Raw genomic sequence first — 15,418 nt, forward strand, 5'->3', positions numbered from 1 at the left:
AGCCAGAGTACAGCAGTTCTGGGCTTTCCCCCGGGGCAGTCCCACTCACTGATTTTTTTTCATTGCTGGCCATATAGTGGAGTCTACGCAGGCGGTGGGCAGCCACTGTGGGAGGGAATTCGGCCCTGGCCACTGCTGTGCGCGGAGGGTCCACGGCCAGGGATCCGGTTACTTGGTTTAAGAACAGGGGGGTAGGGGGGCGCCTGGGTGGCTCAGTCGGTTGAGCATCCGACTCCTGATTTTGGCTCAGGTCGTGATCTCACGGTTTGTGAGACCGAGCCCCGTGTCAGGCTCTGCGCCGAAAGCATGGACCCTGCTTGGGATTCTGTCTCCCTCCCTCTCTCTCTCTCTCTCTGCCCCTCCCCCCCCTGCTCACACCGTCCCTGTCTCTCAAAATAAACTTTGAAAAGAAGAACAAGGGGTAGGGGGCGGAGGGTAACATGGAGGGGTCTGTGGGGAGAGAGACACTAAGGGAATGACGTGCCGTCTGGAGCTCAGGAGAGTGGAGGGCAGTACTTCTGCTGGCCAGCCCCCCAAGGACCAACAGCAGCCTTCGATCCTGATGGTTCATCCTCGGCCCTCCCAGATTCTCCAGTTGTCCAGCCAGGGCTCCTGCGCATGTCCCCTTCTGGTGTCCCAAGACGCTGTGGCAAGCCACGAGGAAGCCAAGGCTGAGTTACTCCCTCCTTTGTGCTCTGATCGGTGTTTGATTATTTTCCCCTGCCTTCGAGGGACTTCCTCTCCCACAGGAGTGTTGTAAGGGGTGACCGCGCCAGATGACCCAGCGTGTGCACAGAGCAGGTCCTCGGTGCGTGTCTCCTGCCCCCTCCGAGAGGGTCACCTGCAGTTTCCTGCCCCTACCACCTGTCTCCCTTTCTATCTCCTAGTGTTCAATTCCCTGGACATGTCCCGCTCCGTGTCAGTGACGACAGCTGGGCAGTGCCGCCTGGCCCCGCTCATCCAGGTCATACTGGACTGCAGCCACCTGTACGATTACACCGTCAAGCTCCTCTTCAAGCTCCACTCCTGTGAGTACGCCCGGCCGGATCATCTCTGCGCGCTTGGGGCGGGAAAGGGGTCGCAGCCTGAGGCTCTCCCTGGAGAAATGCGGTCCCCTCAGCGCCCTTCCTCCTGCTGCTCTCAAAGGCCCTAGAGCTCCTGACCTTCTTAAGAGTGAAGACGAGCAGGGCACAAGTTTTGGTGTGCCCACTCACCATAGGGTTTCCTAGGACGGTCCTTTCCCTCTATCTCTGGCTTTATCGCACCTCCGTCCATATGTGTATCCTGGGACCCACACAAATGATGCCAGACCCGGCCTAGACCCACAGGAGCAGGGGCACAGTGGTTTCCAGAGTGTTACAAGTGGCATTTTGTGGGGAAATAAAAAATATATAAAACACAGCTGCTCTAGCAACCGGAGGGCCACCCCCTACCCAGCCAGACACCCCTGGGATGCTTTCGTGGATTGTATTTTGGAAACTACTAGTCTCGTGGATGTTCTCATGCTTTCACGTGTGCTTCTCGCTTAAAACGGCGTGTGTGGGTCCTGCCCCTGCAAGGTCTGCGTTGGTCAGTCTGGTAGGTTAGGGGTCTTCGTTATTGAACCGTATCCCAGATGAAACTGATGTGGGTGGTTTCTGGGCCACCCTCGGAGGTGTTCACCACAAAGGATATACACATGACAGAGAAACAACAAGAATCGAGGCCTGAGTGGATACTAGCAAGGTTTTATGGCCCTGGAAAAGGGGACAGGGTGAATTTTAGAAGACAAGGACAGGGATCACTCTAGAACTGTGGTCACCGACGAGATGCGGATCTGGTGATTTAGACGGGACGGGGAAAGCGACATTCAGTCTGGTTAGTCTGGGAACACTGTGAGGAAGGGAGGTTGGAAATTCGACGTTCAAGCGTTAGAAAGGCATCGAGGCAAGTGGACGCCCCTGGAGGGGCACAGGGTGGACTGAATGCCAAGAGAAGAAACACAGTTGCCCCACAGAGTATATACTTCTCTAAAAATGAATGTTTGATTTTGGAATAGTTTTAGATCTACAGAAAAGTTGTAAAGATAGTTCAGGAAGTGCCCCTATACCTTGAAGCGAGTTTCCTCTGTTGTCAAGATCTTACATGAGTATGGTACATTTGTCACACTTAATGGACCACTATTGACACACGACTCTCAACTGAAGTCCAGATTTTATTCAGATTTCCCCAGTTTTTACCTAATGTGCCATCCAGGACGCCACATTACATTTAGTCTTTGTGTCCCCCTAGACTCCTTCTTGGCCGTGACAGTGTCTCAGACTTGTGACCTTGACAGTTTAGGGGAGAATCGGTCAGACACTTGTAGAATGTTCCTCACTTTAAGTCTGTCCGCTGTTTTTCTCACGACTGGGGCTAAGGGTTCTTGGGAGAGAGATCACGGAGGTACAGTGCCATCGTCATCCACCGTATATACTTGGCATTCTGAATTCTCATACATTTTGCATGTGCTCCCTATTTATACCAAGCATCACCTACCCAAAAATTACTAAAATGTAAATTTAAGGAATAAAGCAAGAACTGAAAGGATCGCTGAGCTGTGATCTGTAGTTGAAGTACACAGAGTGACATTATCTGGGAGCAGAAAGGACCTCAGAGAGCCCGCTCTGTAGGGGCGGAGGCTGGCGCTAAGATGCTGCCACTCGTCCAGCATCATGCAGTGGCAGGGCCGAACGAGCACCGGACTGAGATCCTGAGTGTTGTCTGCAATCTTTGCCTTCGCACGGCCAACCTCTCAGGCAGGCTCTCTGGATCCCTTCCGTCCCGCAGCTTGGTCAGGTCAACCACGGTCGCTTCTGTGGTCAGGGACACAACTTCCAGCCCACTGTGCCCAGAATGGCTTGCACTCCGGGAGCAAACAGGAGGACAGATTTGAGGGACAAGCGCCCCCCACCCCGGGTTCCCTGCGGGTCCCTCTGGGCCCCTTGGTGTCCAATCCTGGGGCAGCTCTAGGCCAGGAATGCCCACCTCCCTCCTCCCCCCGCCCCCGCACCGGCAAGACTGGCCGCAAGCCCCAGGGTGGCTGGTCCCCTCCTTCCAGAGCCCCGCTGTGGCTCACCTGGTCCTCCTGTGGTCCTCTTCCCTCTCACTCTATTCCAATATCTTCCAGGTCTCCCAGCTGACACCCTGCAAGGCCACCGGGACCGCTTCATGGAGCAGTTCTCGAAGTAAGTGGCTTATGGGAGAGAAATGAAGGCGAATCCAAAAACTGCTATAAAATCAATTAATCCTTGTAAGAGCACTTGCTTTATAACGATTGGGGATCACCAGTATCTGAATGGCAAAGCAGTAAAGCGAGGGAAAGTAAGTAGGACAGCAGCAAACCTACCACTGGCTGGGGAAGCTATCTGTTCTCTGATAAAAACCATACACACATGTAGAAGAAAGCGATTCCGTACATCCATTCATCACCTGCTGTATGCCCAGGGCTTCACCCTCTGTTTCCTCTTCTTACAGTCTCCTCCCGCGTAGGGTCTTACACCATGTACATGAAAAGCAACGCCCAGATATGTGTCTCTAGCGGGGCCTTGACTCCGAATTCCAGTCTCACATACCCAGTTGTCCGTCTGACATCCTACGCCAAACTTACATCTCAAACTGAACTCTAGATTTTCCTCCCAAAGTGTTCTCCCCAGTCTTCTCTATCTCAGTAAATGCTGCCACATCCATTTGGGCCAGAGACCAGGAACTCCCCATCTTCCTCATCCCCTCCCCCACGTCCAGTCTACCAGCAGGTTCAGCTGATGCTCTGCAAATATATCTTGGTTCTAGTCATAGCTCCTATCTCTCTGGCTGCCATAGTTGTGTGCCAGGACCCTCCAATATGGCGGACACACTGAGTTTCCACTGCTGCCCCCTGCAATTCTGTCCTCCCCCAGCAGTTAGAACAACCTTGTGAAGACATCAGTCCCTTGCTCAGAACCTTCCGGTGGCTTCTGATTACACCGAGAATAAACTCCAAGCTCTTCTCCGTGGTCCACAAGGCCCTGCTTGCCATCTCTCACCTCATCTCCAGGGCTTATGAGGTTTCAGCCACACGGGGTCTTCTTGTTCCTGGAACATACCCAGCACATTTCTCTGTCAGGGCCTTAGGGCTTGTCATTCCGTCTCCTGGGGATGTTCTCCCAGCCTGGCCAGCTCCGGATCATCTTCCATCACCTCCTCACAAAGGCATCTCTGGCATTAAATCTTTTAAGATTTTATTTTTTATTTTATTTTATCTTATTTTATTTTATTTTATTTTTGAGAGAGAGAGAGTGCACGTGCACACAAGTTGGGGTGAGGGGCACAGGGGGAGAGAGAAAGAGAAAGAAAGAATCTGAAGCAGGTTCCACACCCAGAAGAGCCCAATGGTGGGGGGCTGGATCCCACGACCGTGAGATCATGACCTGAGCTGAAATCAAGAGTCTGACTCTTTTTTTTTTTTTTTTAATTTTTTTTTAACATTTATTTATTTTTGAGACAGAGCATGAACGGGGGAGGGGCAGAGAGAGAAGGAGACACAGAATCAGAAGCAGGCTCCAGGCTCTGAGCCATCAGCCCAGAGCCTGACGCAGGGCTCGAACTCACGGACCGCGAGATCGTGACCTGAGCTGAAGTCGGACGCTCAACCGACTGAGCCACCCAGGCGCCCCAAGAGTCTGACTCTTAACCGACTGAGCCACCCAGGCCCCCCTTAAATCTTAAATCTCTTATTTAAGTTGGGTTTTCTTCACCTCCTGTTCTTCCAAACCCAGCCCCGCCTCCCCCTATTCTCCAGGCCAGTGCCTTGTTTCTTTCATGGTTCTTAGAACCAGCTTTATTTCTGCTTGACTACCCATTCTTACGTCCCTAGCTCCTGATACGTAGCAGCCAGTTACCCACAAATATTGGGATAAATTACTAAGCGAGGAAGCCAGGTGTCTTGTCTAGAAGAGGAAGAGATTATCCGACCGAGGGATAAATTATTCTGTGCATTTGGGCAAGATGATCACTGGTGAGGCGAGAAGTACAACTCAGCTTTCGTTACGTGTGCCCCCAGAAGAGGGGAAGGAAGCACGAGAGAGAGGGAGAGAGAACCCAGGGGCCGAGAAGGGCACTGGGGCTCGGCACGCTGTATTTGACCCTCTTGTTTTGCCTATTAATTTCTTCATCCCTGACAATAGAGGAAAAATACCCACCAAATCCCAGGCTTCTCCTACTGGTTCCGAGCCACAGTCAGAGGACAAGTTCAGGGTTTTGCTCACCTCCTGGTTTCCTTATTCCATTTGAAAAGCCTCATATGTTTATTCTATAATAAATGACTTATTAAATCCTAGGAGACAGGCCCTGGGGCTGATTTCCTGGAATGGTAAATTCCAGTAGCTTATGAAAGCAGCGTGGCCTATTACTGTTGGCTCCAGCCCAGAAAGAGGGGGATGTGTGGTCAGGTGATTTTATTTCCTTTAATGTTCTCCTAGCTTATAAAAACTTCTGCCGTGAGCAGCTGTCTCACTTTCTCCTCTGCACGGACCTGGCAGCTCCCAGAGGCCTCAGTGTCGACGACTTTGGGGAAAGCACCAATGACATCACAGGGGCAGTTCCAGCCTTGGGGAACTGGCTGACATGAGATCCCAGGGGTTTAGTTTATTGGGCTGAGCTGAAGGAGATTCTGAGAGAGGTTGCAGAGAGACCTCTCTCTGCTGAGACCCACGATGCTCTTTCCTCTCAGGAAATCTGTCTGGTGCCCTCTGCTTTCTGGGCCTTCCATGTTTCGATTGAAAACAGAGACCTGAAGACAAGAAAAAATATTTGGTTTCTTCACCCCCATATCCATCCAAGATTAGGACACAGTATAAATAGATTGCTTTCCTCCAGTGAAGTCTTTCTTGATCAGTTAATGCCTCTGTGCATGGTACTGTGGTACCCCTAGCTCAGCAGGGCCCAGGCTCTGCCCTCTAGAGGCTTCTAGTCTAACTGGGAGGTAACACACAGCTTTAAAGTAGGGTGAGTTAATTCAAAGGAGCTTTACCTTAGTTTTGGGGTTGTTGGTTTTTTTTACTTTTTTTTAAATGTTTATTTATTTTTGAGAGAGAGAGAGAGAGAGAGAGAGAGCAGGGGAGGGGCAGAGGGAGAGAGACACAGAATCCAAAGCAGGGTCCAGGCTCTGAGCTTTCAGTCCAGAGCCCAACACGGGGCTTGAACCCATAAACCGTGAGATCATGACCTGAGCTGAAGTCGGACCCTTAACCAATTGAGCCACACAGGCACCCTGAGGAAATTTACCTTAGTAATTAAGTTCCCTTCCCTTTTCTTATAGTTAGGTGGTTTATCCTCAGAGAGAGTAAATTTATTTTCGTGTTATTCTAAGCCGAACATTCTTGGGAAGAGACATCAGCCAGACAACAGTGTAGATTCTGTGGTGATACAGATCTTGTTCTGGGATGATCCACTCCTCCGGAGGATTCGGTCATTTGAATCCCTGTCTCCCGTGAGGACTGGCTACAAATGACCTTCCCCCTGTAGCATCATAATTGAAGCCCAGCGCCATGGAAGCCGTCTCCTTGACAGCCCACGCCTTTGGGCTGGGTGGGCAGCAGGAGACCTGGGTGGCTGCAGTGTCCCCAACCCGGGGCTGGGGAAGGCGCCCAGCACCCCTGAGGCCCTTCTCCACCCTCCAGGTTGAAAGATCTGTTCTACCGCTCAAGCAACCTCCAGTATTTCAAGCGGCTCATTCAGATCCCTCAGCTGCCGGAGGTAAGCGTGCCCGGCCCCCTGGCCGTGGGAGCTGCCTGGTCCAGGGTGCTCGTAGAGACCGGCAGGCCTGGTGGGTGACGCGGTTCGGGGGCGTGTCTTCCCTCTTCAGAACCCACCCAACTTCCTGCGAGCCTCTGCCCTGTCAGAACACATCAGCCCCGTGGTGGTCATCCCGGCTGAGGCCTCGTCCCCGGACAGCGAGCCAGTCTTGGAGAAGGATGACCTCGTTGACATGGATGCCTCACAGCAGGTGCGGAGCGCCTCACTAGAACCTGAGGGGGGCGGGGTTGGAGCCCAGCAGGTGACGTGCCCCAGGGGCGGCCCTTCCAGCTGCCCCATGCACACAGGGGAGAGGACGCGAGAGGCTCTGGCCAAGACCCTTTGACTGTAACCAAGATCAGCTGCCGTCTAACCCAAGTGCTAACCTAGACTGAGCCCCCTCCCCCCGCCCTGTGGTCCCCGGGAGGGACCACAAATGGATTTGAACCCAGTTAAGAAAGGGTCCTTTTTCACATGTCACTCACCTGACCCCTTCCCGGAAGTCTCTGGGTCTCTAACTTTGTCTTCCCTCCCTTTTGGTCACCACAGAACTTATTCGACAACAAGTTTGATGACATCTTTGGCAGCTCGTTCAGCAGCGACCCCTTCAATTTCAACAGTCAGAACGGCGTGAACAAGGAGGAGAAGTGAGTGGGAGCTGGGCACAGCCCGCTGGTGCGGAAACTAGGTGGAGCCGGGAGCCGGCTTGCCGCACCTAACCGGGGCGGGATGCTTCGTGACACGTGGGCCCCCTAGAGAAACGTCTTGACCCACAGCCCTGTGATCCCAGAGGGAAATCGAATGGGGCCGAAGTAACGGTGGGCCCATGAGTGTTAGGTTCAGGTCTGGGAACACTGAGGGTCTTAGCATATAATTTATGGGATCTCAAGGCACTTTCCCCACATTAACGCCAGCTTTTAACTTCCTCCCCTGATCTCCCAGCTCGCATTTAAAAGGAAAGGGGTGGAGGCGCAGTGGAAGCAAACTTGTTCTCCCTTCTGTTCCCAGGGATCACTTAATTGGTCAACTCTACAGAGACATCAGTGAGCTGAAGGCACAGCTAGAGAACTTGAAGACTGAGGTAGGACTTGGACTCTGATCCGGTTCTGGGCTTCACCAGGACGGGACGTTTTCATACTAACTTCGCTTTGTGGAGACACTTGTCAGACCTCATTTTGGAGGGGGGGGGGGGGGGACTCATTAGTAGAAATGCCCAGACCAGACGGACCTGGTCCTCTCGTGGTCTTGGTGGCACTGTGTTTCCACTCTTCCTACCTCAAGAATGGCATCTAGGCCAAGCCCAGCGTCCCCGTGGTGCTTGGAGAGAAAGACCTGTTCTCTTCCCATGGCGATCAGAAGGTTTGATTTGTAACTCTGGTGGCTGTTTGCAGAGGCCGGGGCAGTGAATAGGCCCGCCCCTCAGGCCCACGGCTGGTCGGAGGCTTCATTCACTGGGACAGGCACACATCGCCTCCTCCCTCAGGCCAGCTCGCCCACAACTGCTCCTAGGCCCCTAACAGGATCAGAGCTCCCCTGCTGTCACCCTGTGTTTGGCGGGGGGGGCTTAGAGTGAGCAAAACCCTCAATTCCCGTGAGGCCACGGGAGTGGGTTTGTTAGGCAAACTCGGGTACTTTATTGGATCAGCGCTGGAGACCCTGGAGGACCCGCTTCTCCCGCCCACCCCAGCCCAGCCCAGCCGACCCCAGCGGTGCAGCCCTGGGGCTCATTGGCTGAGTTCATCCCACAGAGCCAGCGGGCGGTGCTGCAGCTGAAGGGCCGGGTCAGCGAGCTGGAGGCCGAGCTGGCAGAGCAGCGGCACCTGCGGCAGCAGGCGGTCGACGACAGCGAGTTCCTCCGCGCGGAACTGGATGAGCTCAAGAAGAAGCGAGAAGACACGGAGAAGGCCCAGCGGAGCCTGACAGAGATAGAAAGTGAGTCTGTCGGGCTGGGGCTGAGGGTGGGGGCCGCAGGGGCAGGCTAGGCTCACAGGGAGGACGGGGCTGGGTGGCAGAGCCCCAGGTGATACATCTGTCCAGAAGAGCTGCCAGGAAGGACCCTCGTGTTGCCAGTCTGAGGGGGGCAGGTTAGGGCCCAGCAGGTAGAGAGCCCCACGCGCCACACTGCTCAGAATGCCGGGACGGGAACCAGGAGGTGACGGTGGGGTGTCCAAAGGAGAGATAGCCTGAGAAAAACTTGCCACAAAAGCCAAAAACACGGATGAAGCAAATACCGTGTGTGTGAATGCCCAGGAGGCACGAATCAGCGCAGCCATCAGAATCAGGTAGATTTTTTTTTTTTTTTGAAGTTTATTTTTGAGAAGGAGAGAGAGCGTGCATGCACAAGCGGGGGTGGGGCAGAGTGAGAGAGGGAGACACAGAACCAGAAGCAGGCTCTGAGCTGTTAGCCCAGAACCTGACGCAGGGTTCGAACCCACAAACTGCAAGATCGTGACCTGAGCCGGTGTCGGACGCTTAACCGACTGAGCCACCCCGGCGCCCCACGAGTCAGGTGGATTCTTTTTTAAAGACCACTTCCCAGAGGAGTTTATTTCAGTAGGATTTCCCAGGGAGCAGAAGGTGCATGCATTTGTGAAAAGAAAGGAGGATGTTCTAGGGACTCTGGCGTGTTGGAAGGAAGGCACGGGGTCCCCCAGCAGGGGTCCACTGCTCACCTTGGCCCCCTGACAAAACAGGGAGAGCCCAGGCCAATGAACAGCGGTACAGCAAGCTAAAGGAAAAGTACAGTGAGCTGGTGCAGAACCACGCCGACCTGCTACGGAAGGTAGGACCCTCCACCCGCCTCTTGCCCCGCGGCCTGGGCAGTCCCCACGCCACTCCTGTGCCTCCATCAATTCTGAGGGGCTCACCATCGTTTCTTGGAACCACAGCTCTTCAGGCTTCCTTGCCTCCCACGCCTTGGGCCCCACCTTTGATGCCAGCCCCGAAGGGTTTGTCCCCCGGCCTTGTTATTCTTCTTTTAAATACTTAAGCGTTGAGTGTCTGAAGATGACAGCTTCATTCTGGCTTCTCTCCAGGTAGAAAAGGGATTACTGTGTCCAATAGCCTGAATGCTGTCATTTGTTCTAGAAGGGAGATGTTGTCCCCGAGATGTTACGCCTGAGATAAGCCCACTGTTCTTTTCTCATCCAGAACGCCGAGGTGACCAAACAGGTGTCCGTGGCCAGACAAACCCAGGCGGATTTGGAACGAGAGAAAAAAGAGCTGGAAGACTCTTTCCAGCGCATAAGTGACCAGGCCCAGCGGAAGGTGAGGGGGAGAAGTGGGGGGGGGGGGCCAAGGGAAGGGTCTGCCCGAGTTGGAGGCGGGCCTGGGGCACTAGGCCAGTGGAAAGACTGCTCCGTGGACAGCAGAAGTGGGTTAGAGCCCTACAAGTGTACTACAAGAGGCGTGAGGCAGGGACATGGTGTCCGATGCACAAGGGATTAGAGGCACGGAGCGACGAAGGGGGTCCAGCTGAGTAGGTACATCAGTAAAGGCTTGTCCAGGGTGAGTCCGGGCGGGTTGAGAGAAGTGAAAGCACCTGGGTGTCAGAGAGACTTGTGGCCAGGACAACACCCATGAGTTGGGGGGTGGGTGGCAGTAAGAGATGTCAGATGGGGGTGCCTGGGTGGCTCAGTCAGTTAAGCGTCTGACTTCAGCTCAGGTCATGATCTCGCTGTCCATGGGTTCGAGCCCCGCGTCAGGCTCCGTGCAGACAGCACAGAATCTGGAGCCTGCTTTGGATTCTGTGTCTCCCTCTCTGTCTTCCCCTCCCCTACTCGCATTCTATCTCTCTGTCAAAAATAAGATAAACATTTTAAAAAATTTAAAAAGAGGGGTGCCTGGGTGGCTCAGTCAGTTGAGCGTCCGACTTCGGCTCAGGTCATGATCTCGCGGTTTGTGAGTTCGAGCCCCGCGTCGGGCTCTGTGCTGACAGCTCAGAGCCTGGGGCCTGCTTCAGATTCTGTGTCTCTCTCTCTCTGCCCTTCCCCACTCACACCCTGTCTCTCTCTCCTTCAAAAATAAATAAACATTAAAAAAAATTTTTTTTAATTATTTTAAAAAGGAAAAGGATAGTGCCTTTCACTTTTCTGTGACCCAGAGTAGGAAGTAAAATTTCACAAAGCCGTGCTCAGCCTTACCGTGTGGATGCGTGTGGTCATATTTTTTGCTTTGTTTATTTCCTTTTTTAAAATGTTAGCTGTAAATTCTCATGGGTTGCAACGGGCTCTTCAGAAAACACCACTCAGAAAAGAAATTTTTAAAGAAGGGAATTGTTTCCAGATGGTAAGATGCAGCAACATATCAGGCGTTGGGGTGGCTGAATTAACAATCCAGTTCTGTATCAGTAATGCTTCTATTTAAATAATAAGAAAGAACACCTTCTATGTGTAAGAAAAAAGAACCAATTCTACTTTAATTAGTATCATAAGCCGAAGCGTGACATTTAGGAAATGTCCCTAAAGCTCCCCTCTTTGATATTCCACTCAGCCAGAAGACTCGTCACTATACTCTGGGTTCCCACCTCCTCCCGCCCACCTTTGGGCGCATCCAATCTTGCCTCCAACAGAGCACACAAATCTCCCATTGATAGCTTGGGGCTTGTGTTTGAGATTCTGGTTTTAAGGAATCCCTACGCCCAACGTGGACCTCCAACTCACCACCCAGAGATTACGAGTTGCACGCTCTATCCACCGAGCCAGCCAGGCACCCCGGTAGCTTGGGGATTTTTACAGGTGTTTATCCCTGGCGACCAGCACCTTGATCAGAGTGCCCCTGCGTTTCTTCTCTTTCAGACTCAAGAACAGACCGAAGTACTGGACAACTTGAAGCAAGAACTTGCCACCAGCAAACAGGAACTCCAGATTGTCCAAAGCAGCCTGGAAACTTCTGCCCAGGCGAGCATCTCCTCCCTTCTCTCCCTTATTTTTTCCCCTCTGGCTTGGGCACTGCCGTCACCCGGCGGCCAGCTCCATCCAGCAGCTGGCCAAGCTGGCCCCCGCCGTGCTCTGTGTGTGGTTGGGGAGGGTGAAGGTGGCGGCTTAGAGATACCACCTGCTGTTCCGTGTGGCCTGCTGGTGGGTCTGGACTCCTGGGAAGCGGACAGTTTGATTCTCCCTCTTCCCACGTGGCCGACATTGCAGGCAGAAGCCAAATGGGCGGCACAGCTCGAGGAACTAGAGAAGGAGCGGAGAGGCTTGGTGCACGCTGTGGCCCTCCGGGAGGAGGAATTATCTGCTCTTCGGGAACAGCTGGAACTCGCCCAGCGGGAACTGTCCAGCACACAGGCAAGTAACAGACGCCTGCTGGGTGCCCGGGTCCGAGCCGTGGGCCTCGGTGATGTATCCGTGGAGGCGGGGAGCTGGGGACGGTCTGTGAAAACCGTCTGGGGCCTCTGGGCTGATCGTGAAGGCATTCTGTGGGCACAGCACTGCACACCGGCGTGCTCTGCATCACCCCCATCTTGTGAAGCTCCCTGTCTTCACAAGAGAAGCACTGTGCGTGGTACTCCCCCCAGGCACAGAGAATGGGTTACAGGAGGTCCATCCCCATAACTTCCTGTGTTGCACCCCTGCGCACGCCTGTGGACCAAGGGAAAGGGTCGTTCTCTGTGGCAGGCGAACTGGCTTGGGCCTCGTTAGCCACAACTTGAGTTAAGATGCCGGAATCCCGGCTGCATCAAGATGGCTGCTGTTCGAAGGCTCATGACGGGGTCTGTGTCAGATTCTCACCTCCCTGGACCATCTCTAGGAATCAGTGTGCCAGTTTGCCAAGGACCAACGCAAAATGCTTCTGGTGGAGACCAGGAAGGCTGCGGAGCAGGTGGTACAAGAGGCCCTGCGGCAGCTGGAGGAGCCCCCTCTGATCAGCTGTGCCGGATCTGCAGGTATGTCCCCCTGTCCTGGTTGCACACGTGAATCCTTAAAGCCTGTTGCCGTTGGGCGTTGACATTGAACCCCAGCGACACCGAGAGCGGGGGTCCTCGGCCTGCTGCCTGTCAGAGTCGCCTGGTGATGACCAGTCCCCACTCTAAGATCAGTTCAGCCGGAAGCTGTGTGGCCCAGGGCCTCAGTGGTAGTACTTTCTGAAGCCCCCAGTTGTGATAAGGACAGCTCTGTGCAGTGGGTCACGCTAACGAAACTCTCCCTGGGAGCAGAGCCCTGATGACGACTCTAAGCATCAGGGGGTGGAGGAGCAGACGGCCCTGCGTCTCTGAACAGAAAAACATGGTCTGAATGAAGAGGTCGTTGCTCAGGAGCTTCAAGCCCACACGGGGAGCACCATGATGTATGGCGGGGCAGAAACAATGAGAATACCCATGCAGTCACAGGCTATGAACGGAGGAAGGCTTGACCTCTGCAAGGTCAAGAGTCCTAAGGGCATGCTGATTGGGCAGCAGTCGGAACTGGAGAAGCCCACCGGATGAGAGGAGGGCCAGGGGCGCCTGGGTGGCTCAGTCGGTTAAGCATCCGACTTCGGCTCAGGTCATGATCTCACTGTTTGTGAGTTCGAGCCCCACATCAGGTTCTCTGCTGTCAGCACAGAGCCCACTTTGTATCCACCGCCCCCCCCCCCCAAAATAAACATAAAAAAAAAAAAGATGTAAAAAGGAGAGGAGGGCCTTCATGCACAGTAGGTAGCAGAACATCCAGGCCCAGGACATTGGTGACGTCATGTGTAGTTGCTGGCAAAGTAACGAGAGGACCCACTGAAAACAAAGGCGGATGGAAGGGAACAGCTAATAGTTGATTTTCATTGTCGAATAGAAACGTCTCCATTCGGTGACGTGTACGGCCAGGACTGTCCTATCTTATTTGCCAGGGAAGCCATCTGTAATGGCTTCCATTACAGCAGCCCCGAATGAAGGAGCACACAGTGCCCTGCCAACCGGGGAAATGCCAGGAAATGGGGCAGCCATGGGCAGGTTCTGAGAAGAGACTTCCTGAGCCGGGGGTTTGACAGAAGAGGACAGACTTGAGCCAGTGGAGGGGCAGAAACGTGGGCATTGTAAGCGCTTCACATACCTCGGCCCAGCGAATCCTCACGATGGCGCCGTGAGGTGGTGCCGTTACTCCGTTTTCAGATGAGGAAGCTGGCATGGACGGCCTGAGAGCATAGCTAGTGGTGGTGGGGCCGGGAGCCACACCGATGCAGTGTGACCTGAGTGCCCACGTATTAACTCCTACGGGACACGGTCTCTGTGGGCCAGGGCACAGAGGCACAGAGTGGGGACGGCTGTGTTGTGTGCACAGCATGAGCCTAGATTCGCCTCACGGAGCCAGGGGTCTGGGCTCAAGAGTGATGAGAGTCCAAGGGCCTTGAAAGACTTGACAGGAAGGCCTGGATTTGATTCAGCGGCAGTAATGAGAAGTGAGAGGCTGATTCTCGGTTGCTGCCATGGTTGCCCTGGTTCTTGGCTCAGGGACCAGATGGGCTCAGAAGAACAGCTTTTGAAGCTGCATTAAGAGAGTCGTGTACCTGCAGAGTCAACCATCTCCGCCCCCACCCCCCATCTTAGGGCACCCCCCCGCAGGGCTGAGGCCACTTGCTAGGCAGGCTCATCCACTGGGTGGCTTGACCTCACGGGGAGAAAGTGACTCCAACACCAGTGGCTCTGACTCTGCCCTGTCTCCCCTCTCACAGATCACCTTCTTTCCAAGGTCAAGTCTGTTTCCAGCTGCATTGAGCAACTGGAAAAAAGCTGGAGCCAGTATCTGGCCTGCCCGGAAGGTAAGAAAGGCGAAGGATGGGGTCTGTTGCTAGTGACGGCTGGGCAGAGTTCAGAAACGCTTGCCTGCAGAAATAACAACCAGGCCCTATGCTCCAAGAAAGGGGTGCCTATAACTTGTCAAGCAGGGAAGGAGGTAGGGCGGTAACGGCTCGTGAATAGTGCTGAGAAACCTCCTTTACACTCCTGGCAGATATCAGTGAGCTCCTCCGCTCGGTAACCCTCCTGGCCCACCTGACCAGTGACACCATGGCTAATGTTAGCACCACCTGCCTTCGAGCCCCACCGGAGCCTGCTGACTGTGAGTACTGGGGCTGGGGGGGGGGGGGGGCCAGTCTTATAAGCAGGGGGAGCGGAGGACTCAAAAGTTTTGGTTGTCTTACGTCTCCAGCACTGACCGAGGCCTGCAAACAATTTGGCAAGGAAACCCTCACCTATCTGGCCTTCCTGGGGGAAGAAGGAATGCTTGAGAATGACAGCACAGCCCTGAAAAGCTGCCTCAGTAAGATCTCCGCCATTGGCGAGGTAGGACCAGTGTCTCAACCGGGGGGAGTTACGATGGTTCTTGGGTGAGTGCCGGTGATGGCCCAGGGAGTCAGTGATGTCCGAAGCCAGTTCTTTCTGGCTTTCCACTTGACTCCAGAAAGTGAGAGTTGGGGCACCTGGGTGGCTCAGTAGGTTAAGTGTCCGTCTTCAGCTCAGGTCATGACCTCACAGTTTGTGAGTTTGGGCTCCGTATCAGACTCTGTGCTGACAGCTGGGAGCCTGGAGCCTGCTTCGGATTCTCTGTCTCCCTCTCTCTCCGCCCACTCCCCGACTTGTGCTCTGTCTCTCCAAAATAAATAATGTTGAAAGAAAGAAAGAAAGAAAGAAAGAAAGAAAGAAAGAAAGAAAGAA

General features: G+C 53.9%; 1 protein-coding gene and 1 long non-coding RNA gene across 4 annotated transcripts in view; one reads left to right on the forward strand and one right to left on the reverse strand.

The window, feature by feature from the left end:
- Window positions 1-15,418, forward strand: part of HIP1 (huntingtin interacting protein 1) — a 150,770-nt gene that overhangs the window by 117,648 nt on the left and 17,704 nt on the right. For both annotated transcript variants that reach the window (XM_040456102.1, XM_040456103.1), the window contains exons 8-22: window positions 888-1,028; window positions 3,149-3,206; window positions 6,678-6,753; window positions 6,863-7,003; window positions 7,342-7,439; window positions 7,801-7,873; window positions 8,541-8,724; window positions 9,486-9,574; window positions 9,943-10,059; window positions 11,589-11,690; window positions 11,937-12,080; window positions 12,544-12,679; window positions 14,437-14,523; window positions 14,715-14,822; window positions 14,913-15,046. In XM_040456102.1, coding sequence (XP_040312036.1) covers window positions 888-1,028; window positions 3,149-3,206; window positions 6,678-6,753; window positions 6,863-7,003; window positions 7,342-7,439; window positions 7,801-7,873; window positions 8,541-8,724; window positions 9,486-9,574; window positions 9,943-10,059; window positions 11,589-11,690; window positions 11,937-12,080; window positions 12,544-12,679; window positions 14,437-14,523; window positions 14,715-14,822; window positions 14,913-15,046 — 1,688 coding nt within the window. The remainder of the gene's footprint in view (window positions 1-887; window positions 1,029-3,148; window positions 3,207-6,677; window positions 6,754-6,862; window positions 7,004-7,341; window positions 7,440-7,800; window positions 7,874-8,540; window positions 8,725-9,485; window positions 9,575-9,942; window positions 10,060-11,588; window positions 11,691-11,936; window positions 12,081-12,543; window positions 12,680-14,436; window positions 14,524-14,714; window positions 14,823-14,912; window positions 15,047-15,418) is intronic.
- Window positions 2,177-6,396, reverse strand: LOC121017713 (uncharacterized). 2 transcript variants are annotated; one of them, XR_005784870.1, is made up of 3 exons: window positions 6,283-6,396; window positions 3,098-3,214; window positions 2,177-2,884 (listed from the first exon to the last, which is right to left on the reverse strand). It is a non-coding gene; the product is annotated as an uncharacterized LOC121017713 (long non-coding RNA). The 2 variants fall into 2 exon arrangements; XR_005784871.1 differs by lacking the exon at window positions 6,283-6,396 and adding an exon at window positions 5,199-5,429.

This window comes from Herpailurus yagouaroundi, unplaced genomic scaffold (genome assembly GCF_014898765.1).
Source record: "Herpailurus yagouaroundi ecotype Mexico unplaced genomic scaffold, PumYag 216, whole genome shotgun sequence".
Classification (NCBI taxonomy): Eukaryota; Metazoa; Chordata; class Mammalia; order Carnivora; family Felidae; genus Herpailurus; species Herpailurus yagouaroundi.